Source organism: Cnephaeus nilssonii, assembly GCF_951640355.1.
Source record: "Cnephaeus nilssonii genome assembly, chromosome: 6".
Classification (NCBI taxonomy): Eukaryota; Metazoa; Chordata; class Mammalia; order Chiroptera; family Vespertilionidae; genus Cnephaeus; species Cnephaeus nilssonii.
In genome coordinates this window covers 48924512-48948457 of record NC_137077.1, presented here as the reverse complement: position 1 = coordinate 48948457, position 23946 = coordinate 48924512, and the positions used below count along the sequence as shown (strand labels likewise).

At 46.8% G+C, this 23946-nt stretch overlaps 2 protein-coding genes and 1 pseudogene across 6 annotated transcripts; 1 reads left to right on the top strand and 2 right to left on the bottom strand.

Annotated features, from left to right (window-relative positions):
* Positions 1-701: 701 nt before the first annotated feature.
* On the top strand, positions 702-17660 carry SMAGP (small cell adhesion glycoprotein). 4 transcript variants are annotated; one of them, XM_079774466.1, is made up of 4 exons: positions 702-1210; positions 2025-2152; positions 16175-16249; positions 16947-17660. In XM_079774466.1, exons 1-4 carry the CDS (start codon positions 786-788, stop codon positions 17123-17125), a joined length of 807 nt encoding a protein of 268 aa, XP_079630592.1. In that variant the 5' UTR covers positions 702-785; the 3' UTR covers positions 17126-17660. The 4 variants fall into 4 exon arrangements, with proteins under 4 accessions (XP_079630592.1, XP_079630594.1, XP_079630595.1 ...); XM_079774468.1 differs by having other exon boundaries at positions 1070-1205; positions 16947-17655; XM_079774469.1 differs by lacking the exon at positions 702-1210 and adding an exon at positions 1230-1354 and having other exon boundaries at positions 16947-17656.
* A 61-nt stretch (positions 17661-17721) lies between these two features.
* Positions 17722-19136, bottom strand: LOC307101480 (small ribosomal subunit protein eS27-like; annotated as a pseudogene). Its single transcript has one exon. The product of its transcript is annotated as a small ribosomal subunit protein eS27-like (transcript).
* Positions 19137-19263: 127 nt separating this feature from the next.
* DAZAP2 (DAZ associated protein 2) lies at positions 19264-23710 on the bottom strand. Its single transcript, XM_079774470.1, has 4 exons — positions 23554-23710; positions 22460-22578; positions 21800-22048; positions 19264-20708 (listed from the first exon to the last, which is right to left on the bottom strand). Exons 1-4 carry the CDS (start codon positions 23564-23566, stop codon positions 20580-20582), a joined length of 510 nt encoding a protein of 169 aa, XP_079630596.1. The 5' UTR covers positions 23567-23710; the 3' UTR covers positions 19264-20579.
* Between the last annotated feature and the right edge of the window lie 236 nt (positions 23711-23946).

Here is a 23946-nt window from a genome sequence, read left to right as displayed (position 1 = left end):
CAAGAATTTTTAAAACATGCAATACCTGACTATGTAGATTGTCGAATTTTTTAAATGACAACAGCGAACACAATAGTCCATTGTGACTGAATAAAAATTATACCTATTTTTGTCAGATCGGCAAAAAATATTTTTATGTGCCCTAGAATTTTAGTGATTAGTTTACGTGTGCCATGAGATGAAAAGGGTTGAAAATCGCTGCTTTAGATGTAGTAACCCATTCCATCCTCACAGCAACTCTATGAGACAAGTATTGCCCCAACGAGAGAAATTAAACAAGTAATTTATCCAAGATCTCGCGGCAGAGCACATTTCAGAGCCTGTGTTTATACTAGCCCATCCTTAGTCACTGAGTTCATCATTAATTGGGAAACTTTCCTGCCACAAAAAAAGTGAGTCAAGAGGTGGATAAAGTATGGCATTGATTAAACCCTACCATGTACAGAACCACGTCTATGAAATGAAATGAAATGGCTTCACGGGCATGATCCGCTTCGGTCCCCCATTTCAGGGATGAGGGAACAGACTTTAGAGATGTTATTTGCCAAAGTCACACAACCAACAAGCTGCGGAGCTGAGGCTGTCGGAGTCCAAAGTCCACGCCGCTCCTATACCCCAGACGAACATCCGACAGGGAAGACCCGTCCGGACGGGGCGATGTCCCGGTACCGCCCCCCCCCCCCCCCCCCCCCGCCTCCCCGCTCCCCGGCCCGCGGGAAGGTACCCTGCGCTCCAAGCTTCGGGACACAGACCTATTTACCTAAGTGATAAGCAAACGCAAGTAAATGCGATTTCCCACATTAACTGAAAATTCAAATCAAGCCGGTAGCGAGGAAAGCGAGCGGATCCCAGTTAGCCCGGGGTCCAGCTCCCACGGGCCCCACCCACCCCCAGCCGCGGGGCGCGGAGGAAGCGCTCCGGACGGAGGGACGGCGACCAGCGGGGAAGGGAAGGCAGCCTTTCCTCCCGGGGCGCCGGGCGGCCGGAGGGGACCTGCAGAGGGCGGTTTCTCTCCTCTTTTCCTGTCCCACCCATTCGGCCGGCCCCCCACCCCCACCGCCGGCCTCCGCAGCGCACTCCGCGCGCCTCTCGGGGCTCCCGCCGCCGCGTCCCTCGGAGGGTCTGCGGCTCCGCGGCTCCCGCCCCCTCGAGTTCAAAAGGACGCGCGGAGCGGCGCCGGCCCTGCCCCGCAGCCCGTCCGACTGGTAAGGTGAGCACGCGGAGGAGGGGGCCGGGAGGGCGGGAGCGGCCAGCCGGGCGCCCACACTCTCGCCGCAGCCACCTCAGCCCCGGCAGGAACTGAAACCGAGCGCGGCCCTCGGCGGAGGCCCCTCGGAGCGCAGCGAGCACGCCGGTGCGGGTAACGCGGGCGGACGGGGCCCGGGCCGGGGGGCGGGAGCGCGGGGCGAGAGCAGGCGCCGCGGGCGTGTCGGGGGTCCCCCGGCGTCAGAGGCTTGGGCTCGGCCCTCGTGGCCGGCCAGTGGGGTTCGGTAGTCTGTGCGCAGACGGCGCGGGTGGACAGTGAAGGGAGGACCGAGGGGAGCGGGTCAAGCCCGGCGGACCGGTTGTTTCAGGCCAAAAGGCGACTAAGGCCCCTCACTCCCCGTTTCCTCTGCCTGGCTCACCCCCACCACCGCCCCACGCGGCCCCCGGGCCGGGGGCAGGGCCTGCGCGCCCCCAGTCCTGACACCGGGAGGGTGGCTCCGCCCGAACTCCGGCGGTGGAAGAGCTGGGCACCTGTGACCGAGACTGGCGGACCGGGCCGCTGCTCATGTGCATACCTGTGCCTAACCTCGGGCCTTGGGGAAGGTGACCACTGAAAGGAGCTGGGCCAGGACCTTCAAAGACAATGCACCCCGCATACCGGTGGTCTCCCGGACCTGCTCCTGATAACTGCAACCTGGGGAGACACCCAGGGAAACCCAACAAGGGTTTGGGACCAGCTCCACCGGGAAGAGGGCATGGCATTTCCAGTTGTCTCCCGCCCCACGCACCTCATTCCTGTCTTTCCCCTCTTCCCACAGATCTGCCCCTTCCTCAAGGTGGCCATCGCTTGCGGCAATGACTAGCCTCCCACTCACACCTCCAGGTCCTCACGGTGCCCATCCACTGGCTGCAATGACCAGCCTCCCCACCACGCCTTCTCCAGGAGGTAGGTGAAGGCCTTTTCCAGGTGGGAGGGTAGGCACTCTTCCAACGTCCGCACCCCAGCCCAGTCTTTGAATGCCCTGAGGCCTCGGGCCAGCTGAGAAGGCCTCTGGCCGCCTCACCCCCAAAGGTCCTGGGAGGAAGCAGAAGGCAATTAGTGTGCACTTTAGTGCGTTTGCATCTAAGTCTCGTGGGCTGGGCCAGTTCCGGGCACTACCACTTAAAGCTTTGTGACACCGAGTTATCTAACCTCTAAGCTCCAGTTTCCTTATTTGTAAAATGGGGGAAATAATACCTATCTTATGGGGTTATTTGTGAGGGTTAAATAAGACAACCTATATAAAACACCTAGTATAGTGTCTCAGATCTAATAAGCTCTCAATAACAGTGATTATTATTGTTATTATTATGTGTTTGTTAGAAACCCACCTTTTCCTGGGAAGGAATTCTGCATTTTTCTAATTGCACTCCTCTGGTGATACACTCCAGTATCAAAAACCCATTGTTCCTGGAGCTATGCTCTCATCGCTTTGAGAATGGATTCCCACCAAGCTGAGCTGCTTATGAAATATATTCATTGATTACTTTCATTATGTGCTAGTTAGGTTAGGGGAGGAATAAAAACTTGGTTGGTCCATACACCTTTGTTTTCATATACACAGTTTCATTTATCATCAGGACAGACATTCTCTGCTTTACTGATGTGGAAACAGGTGCATGAGAACCCCAAGGAAAGCTAAAACAATGTCCTCAGTGACGCACACAATTCAGACTGTTAGTTGTCTGGTGAGAGAAAAGGGAGAAATGGTAGAAGTTTAGATTGGTTAGCAAAGTCTTCATGAGTGGGGAAGGGGCGGAGGATGGGTATGGCAGAGTGGGGTATAGACAGTATTCCGGAGGCAGTACCATGTGTGAATCTGCAGAGATTGCATTTCCCCTGGAGGGTGTTCTGAAAGAGAAGAAGAGAGGGCAGAGGACCTGCAGGATAAACCTGCCCATAGGGAAGCCACGTGATGCTTGGGCAGCTAGCTGAGCAATCAGCACTTGGGTAAAAGGGGAGGTATTTACATTCCTTTTCTCTCTTTTTTTTTAAATTTGCGATAAAATACACATAATATGTGTTACCATTTTTTGGTGGACAGTGTAGTAATATTAAGTATTAACATTCACAGTGCTGTGCAACCATCACTACCATCCATCTCCAGAACTTTTCCATATTCCTGAACTCTGTATTCATTAAACAGTAGCTCCCCGTTCCCTCTCCCCCCAGCCCTTGGTAACCACCACCGTTATACTTCCTATCTGTATAAATTTGACTAAGTACCTTAAGATTATAAGTGGAATCATATAATATTTGTCCTTTTGTGTCTGATTTATTTCACTTAGCATAATGTCTCCAGGTTTCATCCATGTTGTAGCATGTGTCAGAATTTCTTTCCTTTTTAAAGGCTGAATTTTATTATTTATATACATATAATATATGTATAGTATATATCAGTTTGTTTATCCATTCATCGACTGATAGATACTTTGGTTGTTTCTATCTTTTGGCTATTGTGAATAATGGTGCTATGAATATGGGCGTACAGATATCTCTCCGAGTCCCTGCTTTCAATTTTTTGGGGTATATATATATACCCAAAAGTGGAATTGTTGAATCATGTGGTAATTCTGTGTTTAATTTTTTTGAGGAACTGCCATACTGTTTTTCTTTTTCTTTTTTAAAATATATTTTTATTGATTTCAGAGAGGAAGGAAGAGGGAGATAGAAACATCAATGATTAGAGAAATCATTGATCTGCTGCCTCCTGCACACCCCACACTGGGGATCGAGCCCACAACCTGGGCATGTGCCCTGGCCTAGAATCAAACCATTACCTCCTGGTTCATAGGTCAACGCTTTAACCACTGGGCAACACCGGCCAGGCTGCCAGCCTGTTTTTCACAGTGGCTGCACCATTTTACATTCCCACCAGGAGTGCACAAGAGTTCCAATTTCTCCACATTCTCATTACTTTATCTTTTTATATAGTAGCTATTTTAATGGGTGCAAAGTGATAACTCATTGTGGCTTTGATTTATATTCCCCTAATGATTAGTGATGTTGAGCTGTATATCTTCTTTGGAGAAATGTCTATTCAAGCCCCTTGCCCATTTTTTAATTGCCTTGTTTTGTTCTTGTTGAGTTGTATATTTAATTCTTGACCCAAGTAGTGACATCAATTAGTGATATGGTATTTTAGGATGTATCATACAGTCCCCTCCCACTGGGTCCAAGCAAATACTAAGTTCAGAAACAATACGGGAGAAATCACAAACAGTGAGATCATTGAGCGTCTTGTTCGTCTCTTCCCCATCTGTCCCCTCCCATCCTTTCCCCTAGTCCGTCTGTAAAGAGCTCCTAAAGGAACTAACCTCTTGGAGTGTTGAAAGTGAGGGCCACAGCCCTAGCTGGTTTGGCTCAGTGGATAGAGCGTCAGCCTGCGGACTGAAGGGTCCAGGTTCGATTCCGGTCAAGGGCACATGCCTGGGTTGTGAGTTCAATCCCCCGTAGGAAGCAGCCGATCAATGATTCTCTCTCATCATTGATGTTTCTATCCCTCCCTCTCTCCCTTCCTATCTGAAATCAATACAAATATATTTTTTTTAAAAAGAAGAAAGTGAGGGCCACATTATTACTTTCATGGCTCTTGGCACTTTTGCCTTTGTGGGCTCAGTCCTCCATTAAAAAGATATATATAGCCCTAGCGGGTTTGGCTCAGTGGATAGAGTGTCGGCGAGGACTGAAGGGTCCCGGGTTTGATTCCAGTCAGGGGCACGTGCCTGGGTCGCAGACTCAATCCCCAGTAGCGGGTGTGCAGGAGGCAGCCGATTGATGATCCTCTCTCATCATTGATGTTTCTATCTCTCCCTGTCCCTTCCTCTCTGAAATCAATAAAAAAAATATTTTTAAAAAAAGAAGAAGGTTATCATCTTTAAAAAAAAAAAAAGATACATGTTATTAGAGTGTTGGCCCCTGGACTGAAGGGTCCTGGGTTCGATTCCAGTCAAGGCACATACCTGGGTTGCATGCTCGATCCCCAGCCCTGGTCAGAGCCTGTGCAGGAGGCAACCAATCGATGCGTTTCTCTCACATAGATGTTTCTCTCTCTCTGTCTCTCCTCCTCCCTTCCACTCTCTCTAAAAATCAATGGAAAATAGCCTCGGGTGAGGACTATCAAACAAAAAGATATATATTAAAAATTATATTTTACAACTGTGTTGGTGTAAGGAAAAATATAATATTAAAGTTGCACGTATAATTAATAATTAATTGATAATAACAGTATTACAATTTCCTTGACCTAAATGTTCAATTTTTTCCTGTAATTTTAAAAGAAATTAAAATCATTAAAAACCATTTTCATGGGCCCCTAGAAGGATCAGGAAGCTTAGGCACAGTGCCTGCTGTGCCTAGTGCCTAAGTCACCCTGTTGGAAGTAGGATGGAGTAGAACCTGCCATTGTGGGCTCTGCCTACCCACCAGTAAAGCCCATCCCTTTCCACCTAATCATACTAGCTACCTCCTAGGTTTTCCTCACTCTGGATTGGACACTCAGTATTTTTCATCTCACTTATTTTTTACCACCACAACCCTATGAGCAGGTTTTCGTTTCATTTTACAGAAGCAAAAACTGAGGTCCAGGGAAGTTCAGAAATTTTCAGAGGTTAAGAAATTCTCCCAAGGTCATGTGGCTAATAATGGCAGAAGTGGGATTTTGTGCCACGTTTGGTTTACTCCAGAGCCTGTGTTCTTTCCGTCATGGTATACTGCTCTTAAAGTGCCACTCCACCCCACTGGCCGGCCACATGAAAGAGAAAGAAGGAGAAAAGGAGCAGAATTCCAGGGCGGGTTCCCGTGGGAAGGAGGATTGGGGGAGCCGCCCTGGGTTGGGCAGCTCTAGAGCAAATAAGTAGGTTGGCAGACTCAGGTGGCAAAGGATCTGATGCCTTGGTGATAAGAGATTTAGGGGAACAAGGGACACAAAGAAACCAACCTGTATCTGGGTTAACACAAACAGGAGGGGAGGGTGAATGCGCAAAATAGATCTTGAAGTTCATTTGCTATTGGTTAGGATTTGGGTGGAACCTTTTTGTGGTCCTGAGCCCCAGACCTGCCACCTGAAAGAAAAGCCGGCGCACTAGAGTACTTCCACGCCCTAGAAGGGAAGGAGGAGAGTAACATTATTATTCCTTTGTTGGACAAAAGACAGAGGAGAAATGGGGTAGCAACAGGAGATAATGGGGCGAAGCTGTAAGCCATCCCCCCTTTTATCCCAGACTTTCTGAACTTCGTTAACCTTTGTTGTTGTTTTCATTAAAAAGCTATTTCATGCCCCTCAAAATAGCCTCCTTGACCTTTTCTCTATATATGTGTGTGTTTATAATTTTATTTTAATTTACAGTTTTTACAAACATGTAATCATATTACATGCTGCCCCAGCAATTTGCTTTTTTCACCTAACCACATGTCCTGTCCCGCGGTATATGCAGATCTACCACATTCTTCTTAACAACTGTATAGTGTTTCCAGAATGAGTGACCTGTAATTTATTTAATCATTCTTCCGCCTGTGGACATTCAGATATGTGTCACTCTTGCAAACAGTGCAGCAGTGAACACCCTTTCCATCTGCAATAAAACTCAGAGAACAACTCCGTTTCACTGGAGGCAGCACAGGATGTTGCCAGAGCTCGGAGGGTAGGTAGTTTGTGGCAGAAGGAGCCTTGGACAGATTTGAAACCCAGCTCAGCCACCTGCTGAATGACCCCGCGCTTGCTGAGCTGCTTCGGCTTCTTGGCGTGTACCGAATGATAATAACCCTGTTTACGTCCTGTTCTTGGGGTGGAGATAAAATAATGTGTGTTTTGTAAACTGTAAATCATAAATATAGATAATAATTCTGATACTTGAAGCCGGAAAGGCTCTAGCTCATCAGTTCTCAGGACACTTTTTAACCTTTAGTCTGAGACAAGCACTTTTGTGTGAGTTCAAAATTTTAATTTTTGAAAAATAAACATTTTAGCACTAACCCGTTTGGCTCAGTGGCTAGAGCGTCAGCCCGTGGACTGAAAAGTCCCGGGTTCGATTTCGGTCAAGGGCATGTACCTTGGTTGCAGGCTCGATCCCCAGTAGGGGTTGTACAGGAGGCAGCTGAATGATGTTTCTCTCCTATCGATGTTTCTATCTCTCTATCCCTCTCTTTTTCTCTCTGTAAGAATCAATAAAATATTTTTAAATAAATTAATTAATTAAAATAAATTAAAAATAAACATTTTACTTTGGAATAATTTTGGATTTATAGAAATGTTGCAAACATAGTACAGAGAATTCCCATGTACCCTTCAGCCAGTTTCCCCTTAATGCATCTTACATGACCATGGTACATTTGTGGAAGAAACAAGAAATTAACATTGGTACAATATTATCAACTCAACTACAGACTTCACTGAGATTTCACCAGTTCGAAAATGTGATTTTGAAGTAAATGCTGATAGAACACTTTCAATTTATAAAAAATCCCAAAATTAAGGCTGAGAAAGGTCCTGGGGGCCAGCTGGTTCAACCACCGACTCGGTTAGAATCTCGCCGATACCCGAAGCATTTGTCCTGCTGTGTTCTTCCTCTGTGGTGTGGCATCGCCTCCCATTGGCGTCTGCCACTGGTACAGGCCATCCAGTGGCGTATCGGAGGGCAGCATTCAAGTGCTAGGCTCCCCCTAAGTTTTCTCTCGGGGCTTTCTGTTGCAAGCTGTCCTTACCTGGAACGGTTCCCAAACCGTTCACAATGTTGGCTGCTCACCTCAAAACTGACACCCAGACGCAGCTCGGCAGTCCAGGTGTGGCGCAAAGGAAGGCTGACGGCTGTGTCCATTATTAGAGACCATGTTAATGGTGCCTAACATAACAGCAAGTTGAACCTGTTTTATGAGTAATGACCATCGTAAGAAACTTGGAAGAGAAAGGGAAGCATGTAGTAGAAGAAAATGAAAATCACCCCAAATTCTATAACTTACCCGTCACGCTTGCTGTTGTTTGGGGGCATATCCTTCCTGGGTCAGTTGCTTTCTAATGATCCTGTTATAAGCCTTTTGTACACGCTGCCACTCAGCCATGGCTTCCCCATCCTTCCCCAGTCCCCATTTTACTTGTGAGTTCGTTGGTTTCCTGGACCTAAGAGCAGGGAATCTGTTAAATTCTCATCTTGTTCAATTTGGCCCGTTTCTTCAGTCATTTGAAATCTCTCTGTGTATCAGCTTACTCGTTGCCCCTCTAGCTTTGAGTGTTTCACAATTTTGTCACTCCTTCCCTGGGTCCGCAGGGGGCTATGTGTACCCAAAGGGCACTAAGCCCAGGGGGAAGGTACCGAAAAAGTGGGACACCAAAACAAAAGATCTTGCAAAGAATTTCATATTCAATATATTTTTAAAAACAGACAAAAAGCCAGAGTCCTCATCATAAGGGACACATTATATTATTGGACCTTCTTCTACCTGTCTTACGATTTAATTTTTTTAATTGCTTAAAGGCCTTAATTTAGCCCTATCCCTGGTTTGCTATAATAATATCAATTCAGAAAGAACTAAAGTCAAACCCCAGGGGAAGGACCTCTGCTTAGACTGGCATCACTCAGTCCTTTCCTTGACTGACAGTTACCACCACACTTAGTCCTTACAACGAGGCTGTATTACTCCACAAGGAGAGTATAAACAGTTTCATCCTGTGTTCTGTGAGGAGCCTGTAGCTACTCACAGGGCCCCTTCAGCCCCCTCCCCTCCTCACTCAGTTAATAACCTTATATTCTGTTTTCTGGAAAAATTAGTTCTCAGAAGACAACTGCCAAAGGCCCCTGTCCCCCGCCCCCATTTGCCCACTACCTGCCTCTGTTCCTGTGTGCACATTGGTAATGGACGGTCCCCGCGCTTCTGCAGCCAACCCTCTATTTACCCTTCCAGGCCATGGTGCCAGCCACTCTCCTCTCTCATGCATCATCAGTTGTTCCCTCTCACCTGACTCATTCCTGTCCGTACATAAATATGCTGTCATTTCTCTCATCCTTAAAAAAGGCAAAAGCAAACAAAAAGCTTGAATTCCCTCCTCACTCTAGCGATAGCCCGTTTCTCTGCTCACCTTTACAGGAGAAAGAAAAAAAAAAAGTTTATATTATGCCTTTGGTTCCTCTCATTCCATTTATTTTCCTTTTTTTTTTTTCTTTTTAATTCTCACCCAAGGATATTTTCCCATTGCTTTTTAGAGAGAGGGAAAGACAGAGAGAAACATCAATGTGAGAGAAACACATCGATTGGTTGCCTCCTGCACGAGCCCTGACCAGGGCCCGGGTCACGGAGGACCCTGCAACTGAGGTACATGCCTTTGACCGGAATCAAACTTGGGACCCTTCAGGCCGCAGGCAGCAGGCTGAGGCTCTATCCACTGAGCCAAACCGGTTAGGGCAACATTCCATTTTTTTAACCCTCTGTAAACCAGGGGTTTATACTCAGCACTTCACCAAAGCTTCTTTAAAAATATATATATATATATATATATATATATATATATATATATATATATATATGTATATTATTTATTGATTTGAGGGAGAGAGGAAAGGAGAAAGAGAGAAAGAGAAAGAAACATCAATTTGTTCTTTCACTTACTTATGCATTCATTGGTTGATTCTTATATGTGCCCTGACCAGGGATTGAACCACAACTATGGCATATTGGGACGATGCTCTAACCAACTGGGCTACCGGCTGGGGCTGTCAAAGTCACTCATGACTCTATGCTTGGCAAAACCCAGGGGTCCTTGATCCTCTTTACCTGTACTTGCTCCCATGATGCTCACCCTCTCTCATGATCTTAAATATGCTGACCTTTTAAATCTCCAGTGCACACCTCTTCCCAAAATTCCAGCCTTAACATCTGCACTTGGACATCTGATAAGCAGTCTGTCCACATCTGGATTTACCCTTCCAAATCAGTTCCTCCTACAGGCTTCCCATCTCGGGTAGCCTCATGCCTTCCCTCCCTCCAGTCACTCAGGCCCAAACCTTGGTGTCATCCTGACTTCACCCCACATCCTGTCAGTCTTAACTTCAGAATATATCCAGCATCCCCCCACTTTCCCCTGAGCTGCTGCTAGGCCCAGTCAGTGTTATCGTGCAAACCAGAAAAAGGCTCCCCTTTGTGTGGATGAGCTGTGTGTGCCCTTGTGCCAGGTCGAACCTCTTTCTACTTCCATCCCCACCTTCGCTCAGGAGCCTTTAAAATCAACCTCTGTTCCGTTACCTATTGCTGCATAACAAGCCACCTCGGCACTTAGTGGCTTAAGACAATAGCAGTTTATTGTTCCTAGAATTCTGTGCGTTGGCCAGGCACTCCTCTGCTGCTGTCACTGTGCTCGCGCTGACGCAGCTGCAGTCCTCTGCAAGGTCCGCTGGGCCAGAGGGGCAAGACGGCCTCCCTCACGCACCGAGCGGTTGGTATGGGCGGGGCGCCTCCGTTTTCTCCGTGTGGCCTCTCATCCTTCAGTGGGCTGGATCCAGCTTCCTCACAACATAGTGGACTCAGTTTTCCAAAGGCATGGTCTTCGGGATTTCAGGCCCTGAATCGGAACCTGCATTTTCACCTGATCCCTCGGAGACTCTCGGGCACAGCAGAGTTTGAGAAGCGCTGTTGTAAAATATAAATCCGGCCAGTTTCTCCTCAGAAACCTCTAAAGGATTCCCATCTCACTCGCTCATACAGCCCTCTCCACTGCTCTCCTGCTCGAGTATGCAGCGGCCCCACGTGCATGTCAGTATTATGGAGCAGCCCTAACTGAACTCTGCCTGAAGGTTCCTCCCCAGGTCTGCGTGGCTGCCTCCTCACCGAGCCGTCCTTACTCCAGTCACCTCATCAGGGAGACATTCCCTGACCACCGCCATCCGCATCCGAACTCCCCGTCTCCCTTCCTGCTTGTTTTTTCTACATAGCACTAATCAACATCTAATGCGGTCTATTTTTTCACTTGTTTATTTTGTTTATTGTCCTTCTCCCCCCTCAGAATGTAAATTTTATTTTAAACACTTAATTGTGGTAAAATTATACATAACATAAAATTTACAATTTTTTTTTTTATTTGAGGATATGTTTCTACTGATTTTAGAGAGAGAAGATGGGAGAGAGAGAAACATCAATTAGTTGCCTCCCTTACATGACCAGACAGGGATCAAACCTGCAACTTTTTGGTGTATGGGACAACACTCCAATTAACTGAGCCACCGGGCCAGGGCTAAAATTGAAAATTTTTAAGTCTACAGTTCTGTGTTCTTCCTCTGTGGGGAACAACTGTATAGTGTTTCCAGACTGAATGACATTGTTACGCAACATCACCGCAACTTTTCATCCCAAACTGAAACTCTACATATTAAGCAATAATTCTCCATTCTCCCCTCCTCCCACCTCTTGATAATCACTATTCTACTTTCTGTCCCTGTGAATTTGACTATTCCACATACCTCATATAAGTGAAGTCATACGATACTTATCCTTTCGTGATGGGCTTATTTCATTTAGCATGTCTTTCAGGTTCATCCATTTTGTATTATATGTCAGAATTTCCTTCCTTTTTAAGACTGAATAGTATTCCATTGTATACGTATATGGCATTTTGCTTATCATGGACATGTGAGTTATTTCGCGTTTTAGCTGTATGAATAGTGCTGCTATGAACATGGGTGTGTGAATATCTCTTTGAGTTCATGCTCTCATTTCTTTCGGGTACATAACCAGAAGAGGAATTGCTGGGTCACATGGTAATTGTGTTTAAATTTTTAAGGATCTGTGAAGGCATGGGCTGTTTGTTGTGTTCACTGGAGTATGGCCAGAGCCTAGCACAGACCCTAGCACAGAGTACACGGCCAGTAAATACTTATGGAATTAACTTTTCATTTCTCTATGAACCGGGACTCTCTACCTAAGAAGGCTGTGCAGCTCGTCTGAGCCGCCTGCTCCTAGTGGTCCCGAAGTAGCTCCTAATGCGTGCTGTTTCAAGATCAAGGCCCCCAAAGCAGGCCCGAATAACTGGTCCTAGAGTTTTGCGGGGGAACTATGTCGAAATCGCCAGCTGTTTGCAGAATCCACCTTCTTTTCTATGGCCTGTCAGGCTCCTGGCCCCTCTTGCTCAGACGCTCCTACGTCACCAATAGTGGCCCATCACATGTTCTTTCAGTGCCGTTGACTGTCATTTATTTGGATCCCTTTTAGATTAGTCTGGTGCTTTCTGGGTTGCATCTCTCCTCTTAAGCTCACTTCCCCACCTCACCAAGTTCCTGCTGCTGCTTTTGTGCAAAAATCATTCTCTTTGACAGGAGACAGAGGCAAATAAAAGGCTGGAAGAATCTTGCCTCCTCTGTTTCCTCCAAGCTGGCATCCTCAGGCCCAACAGCACCCTTAGCCCTTTCCCTGTTCTTGCTCCAAACATAACACTTTTTAAATTTGTTTGCCAGTTTTCTGACACTATTCTTCTAAGTCTCTAATATAGGCATTTCTGCTACAAAACTTGATGTGCATTTTTTTTAAGACCCACATTCTGAAATCACACTACTAAAAATGGGCTTACAGGAAAAACAGGATTAGGACCGACCACTCAACGCTTACGAAACTCTGTAACAAAAACCCTAAAAATACGACAACCATCTCAATTAAAATATTGACAGTGAAATCTCCACCAGCATTTCCATCCTCGAATCCCTGCCGGTCCTTTGCCCCCTGTGCCCTGGCGAGTGTGCGTCCTCCTTTCAGACGTAGACGCCAGAGACCCCTCACCTCCAACAGAGTGAAATTATTCGGCAAAACTAAAAATCTGATTCAGGGTCTGCCTTCTTCATTAACCCTTGGTTTCCACATACAGGTAAATTTATTTGTAAGTCCTTCATTTGTACTTACTGCTTCACCAGATGGCTTAATAAAAGTAGAGACCAACTGTATTACTACACCCAAGGAAGACATTTCTATTGAATTTTATGTTTCTTAAGGTCGTGATATTGCTGAAATGTTCTTTTTAGATGTAGAACATCAAATGCGAAAGCTGGAACAGTTGCTTATGAACCAGCGTGATTTCCACGTTACACTGATGTCATTCTCTATGTGCCGATCACCTGTGGGTGAATCCACGTACAAGGCGCACTCTTCGAAGCACGACAGTCTGTATTTGATGGTAGTTGTCTGGTTTTCTTCTGCCTTTATCCGTGTCTTCTAAACCATTGAACTTTTTGGAAAGCTTGTTGTGCTGCCTCATAGTTGTCGTTCATTAACTCTTCCTCTCTTTCCCTGTTGGAAACAAGAAAAGGACAGAGGTAGGACGGTTTAGCATTAATGCTTTGCTTGGGCTTTGGAGTGGGTCATCCTGATTCAGATCTTGGCTCCACCCACTGTTTCTTCATTTATAATATGAAGCGTGTCACTTAACTCTCCCGGGGCCTCAGGGTCTCCATGGGCAAATAAAAACACTACGATTGGTGTTCTAAGGATTAATAATCATGTCCATAAAGCACCTAGCACAAAGCTGTCATAATTGACATCATTTGCAGAATTTCCCAACTAGGAATCATCTTTCCTCCCAGATTCTCTTTCAGGGACTCACACGTATCTGTGCCCTGAACCCTCACTAAAATTCAGCTCCCTGGTCCGTCTGGTTGCCCTCATCATTGCTGCTTCCGAGCATCAGTGACAGCGCCTCAGGCACATAGTAGGGGCAAAGTAAATTGTTGATTGAACTGAATATTGCTTACCTTTATTTTAAACTTACGTACCTACATTATTCTTCTCGGTGCTTTTTTTATCTTAAGTTCCCAAATGTTTAAGGAAGGCCAAACTAGAAGCAACTGTACAGAACTCTGGATCAACGGTCAGAAGATGGAGTCCAGCCCTGGGAGGTTTGGGGAGGGAACGTGTGCTTGGCAAGCGTCGATAAACTTCAGGGCTTTTTTTTCTTTTATGGATCTCACAAATGACATCTCGTCACTTTTGTGGTATTCTGTTTGTTAGAAGCAAGTCTCTGGGTCCAGCCCACACACAGGCTTTCACCAGGGTGTGACGACCAGGAGGCCGGAATCATTGGGAGTCACCTTAGACGCTTCCTACCACACTCCCATTTTACAAATCAGGACACTGAGCCACAGAGTGAAGAAGAGTGAGGAGAGCGTGGCCTGGCCTTGGTTGGGGAGGTGCTCTCAACAGCCTACCTCGGCCTTCTCTGCGGCAGAGCCAGGACCATTCATCAGGCCTCCGCTTGGCCTGTGTTAAAATGCCCCTCAACACCACTGCCCCCCTTAGCACCGGTCCCAGGCTCCCCAGACCACCACCGGTCCCTTAGTTTCACTTGCCCTGGCAGGGAACCTGAGGGTGTCCGGCACTGGACAAGAAGCATGTACGCCCTGTGCTCCAGCCACACTGGCCTTGGAATCCTCTTGTCTCACAACTCCGACCCGGGCTCGTCCCTCTGCATAGAATGTGTCCCATCTCCCACTCCTTTTACCCCGTGGTAAACCCCTACGCCCGCTTCAGCTCCCTGTGCAAGTCTTACTTCCTGGGGAGGCTGTCCCTGCTGGAAGACGAGACCAGGCCCCTCGGGCACATGCGAAGTGCCGGGTATTTCCTTTGCTGCGTTTATCGGAAGTTCATGACTGTGAACTGTGGTATGGCGGAGGGTAAGTTCAGTGAGGGTAGGCCATGAATGTTTTGCTCACCGCTATATCCCCGGCGTGCCTAGCACAGTACCTGGCGGAAAGGTAGGCAGCTAATGGGTGACGCTGTTATCATCTATTGAAGGAATATTGAGATGCTTCCTGTGGATGCTTCCGGAAAACAGGATCCGCCAGCCTGTTTGCCTCAGGGTGCTTCTGTCCTATAGTAACCTTAACTTAATTGTTACCTCTTCAAATGTTTATTCTAAAACGCTAACTAGGGGGGAACTGAAGGGCTTCCTGACTTCCCAGGAAAACATTTAAAAGGGACTTCTGGAGACCAGTGGTTCTGTAGTGTTCCCACTCAGGATAATGACTTCAGGGGTGGGTCATTCAAGCTCTGAGGGATAGGTAGACTAAGAGCGGGAGGGAGGGGGATATGTTTTAGGATCGGAGAGGCCTCGTTTCAGAACCTTTCCAATGACAGGGCCTGCTCTAGAAGTGCAGAAAGGGTTTTTAATAAGGAACCTCATCTCATTGTTTAAAAAAAATGTTTACATGCCCTAGCTGGTGTGGCTAGGTTGGAGCATTGTCCCATTCAGCAAAAGGCTGCAGGTTCGATCTCCCGTTGGGACACGTACAGGAGGCAACCAATCGATGTTTCTCTCTCACAGCAATAATTCTCTCTCTCTCTTTCTTTCTCTCTGTCTCTCTACCCCCCCCCCCCCCCTCTCTCTCTGCCTTCCTCCCTTTCTAAAGTCAAACATATTCTCAGGTGAGGATTAAAAAATTTTTATTAAAAACTTTTAGGTAGTGTTTACAAAGAGTTGGTAAGAGCATTGAAGAAATACATGTACCATATAATATATCTATTATGTATATATACTCAGCATTTGATTTCATTTATGCAAAAATATGCATTCCTAATTAATAATAGCTTAGCTTTATTGAGTTACTACATGTCACAATAACCCTATAAAGCAGACACTATCCTCTCCATTTTTCAGAGGAGGAAGCTGATGCGCAGGGGGGTGAGGTCATTTTCTCAAGGTTCCACCGCAGTAAAGGACAGATCTGAACCTTGTCAGTCAGACGCTCCTAAATCAGGCAGAAAGAAGTCCGTGAGGATGTTCTCTGTCTCTGGGTGATGGTTTATCTTCTCCTCTGTTCCCCAGGTTTTCTGTGTGGGTTTACTATAGAAATCGAATGATGAGTTTTTGAATAGGGAAGAAGGGTGGTGAAACTTGAAGGACAAGCATATGCTTTAGGACAAAACAACTCACCCCCATTTCCTTCTCCACTTTTCTAAATTTTCCAGGACTGATCACCACCATTCGGCAGGTCACCGAGGCCCTGTCCCCAGAAGCTGAAGCCAGCACCGCACTCATTGCAGGTAACAGCGGCTCTGAGCCAAATCCAAGGGACCTTCTGAGTTCAGGGGCCATCTCGTTCCAGTCAGCCAGGAACCCGTGGTGATGAACTAGGACTTCCCTGTACAGGAAAGCTCTAAAAATCAGAGACCAGACCCACAAAGGGGCTCATTTCGGCACGTAGGTTATCTCACACACACAAAGCTCTGAAAGACTCTCTGAGGCTCCTGGCAGAGGCACTGCCAGTAAATGATAGGTTGGGAGGTGGCCACAAGTAGATATAGGTGGGTATGGGCGCTACACTCCAGTACGTGGGTAGGGAGGAGGATGTGTGGTTTGCCAAGTGGGTGAGGAAGAGGATAGGAGGGAGCAGAGAACCCCCTGCAGGAGGCTATGGATTCAAACAACCCTTCCTGTTGGATAAGCTATTTCCTGTTTGCCTCCTTCCTGTTTCTATCATAATCATCAGGAACTGGTTGAGAGAGAGTTCCATTTTATCAGAAGTCAGAAGCCTTGTGTCCTTAGCTTAAGTCCCCAGAGATCATGTCCCATGGGGATTGGGCTTGGTGGGGGAATATAGATTTGGAAGTGGACACCAGTTAACTAGACCAGGAGGATCCTTATGAAAAGTGAGGGACTCGTCTAGTTCAGGGGACCCCGTGAATTACTGAGATATACTGGATCCTAAAACATCTCTACATTTTCCCTCTCCTTTACAAGTTGTTATCACCGTGGTCTTCCTCACCCTGCTCTCAGTCGTGATCTTGATCTTCTTTTACCTGTACAAGAACAAAGGCAGCTACGTCACCTACGAACCGGCCGAAGGAGAGCCCAGCACCATCCTTCAGATGGAGAGTGACTCAGCCAAGGGCAGGGAGAAGGAGGAATATTTCATCTAATGATTCCCAGGCCCCACAGAGCTTATCCAGGCTCCAGTGCTAACACAATGACTATCTAACTTATTAGGTGAAAGTTTTATCTGAAGCCAGTGAGAAGCATTGACTGGTATGGGCAAACCTGAGCTCCTTCCAGGAGGAGGCCCAAATCCAACATCACTGACAGTAGGGACCAGGGACATGGAGAAAGCTGCTTATGTCTTTAGAAAGCAGTGTTTGTGACTGACCACTAAGGTAGGGCTATACCAGGCAACATTTCAGTATGTGCCCAGCCATCTTCAGGTTTTTTTCACAGGTCAAAGGGGAGGAGTTAGGGTCACTGGCTGCTCCTCTGTTCGCTACCTAGTGACAGCCCCAGTGGAGGTAGTGTCCACAAAAGTTCTTCCCAGAGGCTGATACCACAATAAAAGGCCAGGCCATGAGGGTAGGAGACTAGATAGACACCTTACCTCCTAATGAATGTGCAACGTCCCTTAATCTGAGCCCATCCTTTCCCTATTTCCCAGCCTCATACTTAATGCTATTTTTATCAGAATTAAAATTTTTCATTAAGAAATCATTCTCATGTACAAGAAATAACTACTTTTTTTTTTTTTTAATCCAAAATGTCTTTATTGGGATGTTTCCCACTCATCTTGATTCGGGGTGCTTTTCTTCCTGCTGCCTTCTGAAGGAGCACCCTTCTGTAAGCCTTGCTTTCCCTCCCGTAGGCTGACAGTTGTGGAGCAGCCAACACACAAAACTACCGTTTGTGCATGGCTAAAAACGGTGGTGGTCTTATAGCATCCTGGACATTTCACACCCATGCCATGAAGTAGGAATTGGGGCTCTTTCCTCTTCTCTTCTGGAGAGGGATGAAGGAGATCCTTAGCGAGAGGCATGTTGTGGTGGGGAAGTCGTTACTGCCAGAAAGGCTACCTTTACATTGTGACTTATCCCTGCTTAAACTTTCTGACGTTTTCTTTTGCTTGACTCCTTTGCATATGTCCTCTCCCAAGCTAAAAGAACTCTAAGGAAGTTTTGGAAGTTCCCAGAACAATTTTTTTGAGGGGTGTGGGGGTGGGGCTTGAAACAAAGCTGGTCCTAGAAAGTGTCATTACAAACATACCCTGGGAGATGGATTGGCTTATTCTCCATCCTAGCAAGGGCCACAATTTCCCAGAATCCATTCTTCGTGTACACAGAGGGCACCAGGAGCAGTCTACTTACTACTTTTCCCACTAATCTCCTTGAATCAAGCTGAGAAGCTTCTTGGATCTAACTTGTATCTCAAAATGAGGTATGTTTTAAAGGCACCATTGGCCCTGGCCAGGTAGCTGTCGGAGCACTGCCCTGTGCACTGAAGGGTCTCGGGCTCGATCGCTGGTCGGGGAGCATACCAGAGGCAATCGATCAGTTTCTCTCTCACATCGACGTTTCTCTTCCTCCCTCTCCTTCCTCTCCAAAATCAATTTAAAAAAAAAACAAAAACCAACTTATCCTTGGGTGAGGATTAAAAGGTACAATTATTTTGGTGGAAATCATTAACTCCCCAGATATTTCTTTGGGATTAAGCTAAATCTTCTTTGAGGTCTTAAATGTATCGTCTCCATTATCCAAGTCCACCCAAAGTAAAACCTCAGGAGTTGAGGAGTCAGTCTTGGCAACTCAGATTCCAGTTTTCAGTATTTCTCCACACAGAACTTTGGAGAAACTGAAGGTCACCCTGAACTTACACAAACTTTTATACTAAAAACATTTTCCTCAAGTCAAACTTTAGGGCAAGTTAGGAGTCTGTATCATTCCCTTATTTCTAAGTTTATGTTCTGAATTCCTCTGGCATAATAGACTTCTAGAATCTGAGCCCAGCTGGTGTGGCTGTGGTTGAGTGTCAACCTATGAACCACGGTTTGATTCCCGGTCAAAGCGTGCGCGCACACACACACACACACACACACACTGAAAGGGGGGTGAGTTAAGGTAGAAGAGTGTATAAGGGGGATAAAATAAGGGGGAAATTTTTCACACAATGGGGAAAAAAAGAAAGAGCTTAGGAAGTAAAATTAATTGTTTAAAATAGCAGTGGCACCTATCTGAATTCTTGGTGGGAAAGCTATAAACAGAAGAAATCTAAAAACAAGCTGAGTAATGAATCCTTGAAGTGAGGTGTAATGCAACTTCATCACTTTATTCAAATCTTCAAAATAGTCTTTATTCTACATTTTTAGTATAAAAAAATCCACAAGTTAAGTGCACCACAGTGTAGAGAGAGAGACATACAACGCTTAACTTCCATAACAGTCAATGGTACAGTCAAACATCACATGTACAGAACACAAAATTTAGATGAACTGAAATTATAAAAATAAAACCCAATTGCAAAAAACAAAAATTAAAATATTAAGGATCCCTGAAATATTCTTAACCCTAATGAGATTTCACTGGACTCAAGTCATTTTGTAGAGGCATTCACAACATGACCCCATTAACGCAGCTTAGGAATTATTGGGAGCCATGAGTGGCTGCATCAGACGCTTGGACAATAAATGGTAACCAATTTTTTATCTGACAACTCCACTTAAATTTGGCTCTAAAGTCATCAGGCTTATGAAATACATCCTCCTCCTTGCCCTCCCCCCCCACACACACACATTTTAAACAAACTGTTGTTTACAGTTTGTGTTGCTATCCTTTGTTCAAATAAGCTGTTTTTCTGGCACCAAAGCAAATTTGGGTTTGGTTCATGTAAGAGACAGCCTATGAGGAGGGTCCAAAAGGCACCCTCCACTTTTGCCTGAGGAGATGCAAAAACAGAAATAATGGGGTCTGTGCTTTGGGCACAGACGGGGTTTCAGAGGATCCTTGTGAAAGACAAGTTAAAGATGACAAGTGGGGACAAGTGCAGGGAGAGAAGGAAATTAGTCTGACTGGCTTTCTGTCCTGCACCACTGATTCAATGGAGATTGGCGGGAGGGAATGGAAGATGGGTTGGGCGTGGGATGTGGGACAAAAGATGGAAAAGAAAAGGCAGACAACTAATGCATTTCACTTATAACAAGCAATATAAATCAAAGACTTAAAGATTAAAGACCAATCAGAATAATTTGGCAACTTTAATTCTTAGGAAGATCAAAGTTCCCTCCAAACCTAATTTGATGTTTTATTACTAAAAGCAAAGACCAGTATGGTACAGTATTACTCCAGAGGAATTAAAGGAAGATCTTTAGGGCTGTTTCACCCACATTCATTTTATGAATGGATACCTCCCCTACCTCAAAATGCTTTAGGGAGGTACTGCTACCATTACATGGTTCCTTATTAAGTTTGAAAAGTGCCTGAAAGTTTGGGCACCAGAAAGACACCCCAACAACATGTGTCTTAAACTGCAACTTCAGGTTAATATGACTAAAGCAGTTACATTGTGAGAAGTGCTGAAGGTATGTGATGTCTTCCCCGGCACAGAGGTGGCCTTGGGTCTTCACCAGATGGTGTAGCCACCATCTGAACCACCCATGAAGAAGTTCCCCTTCCGCTGAGTTACGAGGACATTGGCTCCCTGCATGACTGCAAGCTGAGCAGCATTGGGAGGGCATCCAGGGGGTGGAGGCTGAAAGGAAAAGACAAGATTGATTGGGCGTAAGGCAGCTGATACAAGGGAAATGGTGAAACAGAAGACCTGTTAGGAAGATGGCAGTGTGCTGACCAAAAGCGTCTTTAGGAGCTAGCTGTACCACCAATCTGGGTTCTAAAGCAGATCTGTGAACCCAAAGATACAAACAGGAAAGCATGCACTACTTATTCAAAGGGCTCTAGCTTCAAGATAAAGCCTATGGATACCTTCTGAATATGGGTAGTCTAGACCCAGTGGTTTCCTACCCACATTCCAAAAACAGGGATGGGGTGCCAGGTCCATGGCCCTATACCACAGGGTCCCTCAATATTTTTCAATGACGATGGGATAACCAAAAGGCTCTACCTAATGACACCATTCCCACCTCATCTCTAACATATGGTGAGTAGACGGGCCTCAAGGCGTAGCAAGGCCCTCAACGGTTTGGCAGCGTCAGCCCTCAGACTGAAGGGTCACGGGTTCATCAGGTCAAGGACATGTACCTCAGTTGCAGGCTCAATCCCTGCCCTGGGAGGTAACCAACTAATGTGTCTTTCTCACATCGATGTTCCTCTCTCTCCCCCCGCCCCCTTCCTCTCTCTCTAAAAATCAATGGGGGGAAAAGACCTAGCAAGGACCATTTGGGCTCTAAATCCCATGTATAGGGAAACTAAGCAGAAGACATAACTAAACTCCCTAGTATCTTTCTAAAAGCTACTTAATAGAGATTATGCGTTCTACTTTTTTAATCAGCATGACTCCATGCTGATGGCAAATACTAAGTAAATGCTATGGAAAGAATACAGAATGTTACTAGACCAAAGTGAACTGTACATGCAGCAGGTAAGACTCCTAGGACAGGAAAGCAAAGGAATCTTGTTAACTCAGAGCCAGTGAATGTTCCAGATGCTACTGACCTGCCACAGTTCTCCTGCCCTCTCAGTCACTTTCTGCCTGACTAGTGGCTGTCATTGGTTACACTAATACCGGCAACTATTATCCAAGGATGGTGAAAGGATGAATATGTAGTCATTTCAGAAAGTTAAAGTACACAAGGGCTGAGTGTTTTCTGATAAAGTCATACTCACAGGAATGGTGCCAGCAGCAGTAGCCCCAGCTCCAAATCTGGCACCTGCATCATACCCGCCTTCCACCAGCACTGTTGAACCAGGTGGATAGATGGGGCCAACTGGATAATAAGCCATGGGGATTGTGGAGCCTAAAGGTCCAACAGCCACAGACTGGGCCATGGGAAGATACAGTGAGGCGCCAGGAAATGCAGCTGACATGGTGGGGACGGTGGCAGCCCCTGGGTGCACAAAGCTCGGACGATAGAGCTAGAAAAGGCAGGAGAAGGCGAAATGTTACTTGATGACATTCCTATTTCAGATTTCATTCCTGTTTCCTCTTTAATGAGTCACTCTTAATTCTCTTTATTCAGATTATAATCTAGAAGTTATACAAGTTGCCTTTCCCCTACCACTCAATATTCTTAAATCACTTCCTGCTATAGCTAACCTTGAGCTGAAAGAATGCAAACTCATCTTAACTTCAGCCTGTGCCAAATAATGTGCAATAATCAGATAATGCATTCTGAACCCAACAGATATTGATGAACTATATGTTGTTTTAGATGATTCATTATTCATTCTTCTGTTTGTCAATATATGGAGCAAGACTTAGCTAAGGACTGAAAATGTGATCCAAAAGTATTCTCAACCCGTTCAAGTCCAGTAAACTAGCAGCACCTCTGAGTAGGCGGGTGGAGCATCCGTATAGGGTGGAGCCTGAGGGAGATGCAAGGTCTGAGGGTACACTGGATTCCCAGGAGGCTGCACAGGGTAGGTTGGCTGCGTTGGATATTGACCTGGAAGACAAGAAAAAATGCATATTGCCTGCCATATAGAGCCACCAAGGAAGGGCATACCGGGTAGTCAACTAGTGGGAGCAAGCAAAAGGGGATGTGCAAAACCAGACTGCCCTGGAGGGCCCGATTCCTGTAGCCAAGGGGGAAAAGTATTCTCTTTGCTTAAGCAGTCCCTTATCACGGGTGCTAGGTCATAAATGGGCAGGAAAGTCGCTCTTCCCATAGTGTACTGGTGTACGTGGGAAATCTAGCTAGGCCCAAGTTCCTCCCAGAGTGCAGGGCAAGTTCTCGCCCGCGGAGTCTCCACAGGCCCGGTTGTAACCAGCCAAGACTTCGTAACGAGTAACGGTGGTTATCTCACAGATGTCCACTCAAGGTCGACTTCAAATTAAAACAAAGCGTGAATGGAGGAGGAGAACCTTGAGGCTGGACAGAGGGTGAAGGGGAAAGTCCTGACTTGAAAAGCCGAGGTCGTGTTCTGCCAGACATACTAGCAGCATCCCAGGAACCAGGATAAACTATGGTCGCCAGCGAAGGGACGGGGAAAGTGACCCTTCAGGCGCTGGCCCGCCCACCAGCGCCCGCTCCGTTTACGCCCGGGGCCTGCCTGTGGTTCGGGAGCGCGGCGCCCCGCCTCCGCCGGCTCCCCATTGGCCTACCCAAATCCCTGTTCTAGCTCCCCATTTGCTTCTGCAGATGCCCATCAACACAAACCTTCCCCCCCCCCCCACCCCCAACCCCGACTCCGCAGCGCCAAACTGCGCCACAGAGTTGAAGGGGGAAAGGGCCGGGAAGAAGCGAGCAGCCGTGATTCGGGGATGACGAATGCGGCTGACGCAGCCCCGGGGAGTGCAGCCGGCCGAGGAGGGCGGCGCAGCTCGCCCCACATTTAGAGGAAGGGCACCCTGGGCTCCCGGCCGCTCGCTCCGGGCAGCGCTCCTCCCCGCGACGGCCTCAGCCGTCCCCAGTCCTTGCCTTTGCTGTTCATGGTGGCTGCGGGTCCGGTTCGGCTCGGCTTCGCGGACGGTTATTTTTTTCGTCCTCTTCCTGTTCGTAGTCACTTCCGTGTCACGTGCTGATTCGTCCTCTAGCGTCACCCGCCGCCGAGTGCCTCTGCGCCGGAAGCCCCGCCCCTTCGCCAGCCCTCCAGTAGCTGAAGGGAGAGCCCGCGTGACCCGCCCACTCGCGTTGGCCCCGCCCACTCGGTCGTGTCCTCCAATCCCCACCGTTGTCCGTCGCCTAGTGGAAAACCAAACACTACCTACGCGTGCGGATATTGTCTCAAAACAGGACCTGTTCTCTGGGGCGCTCGGGGGCAGAATCTTAAACTTTTTCCCGGAATCTCTTCCCATCGATGCGCAACGGCTC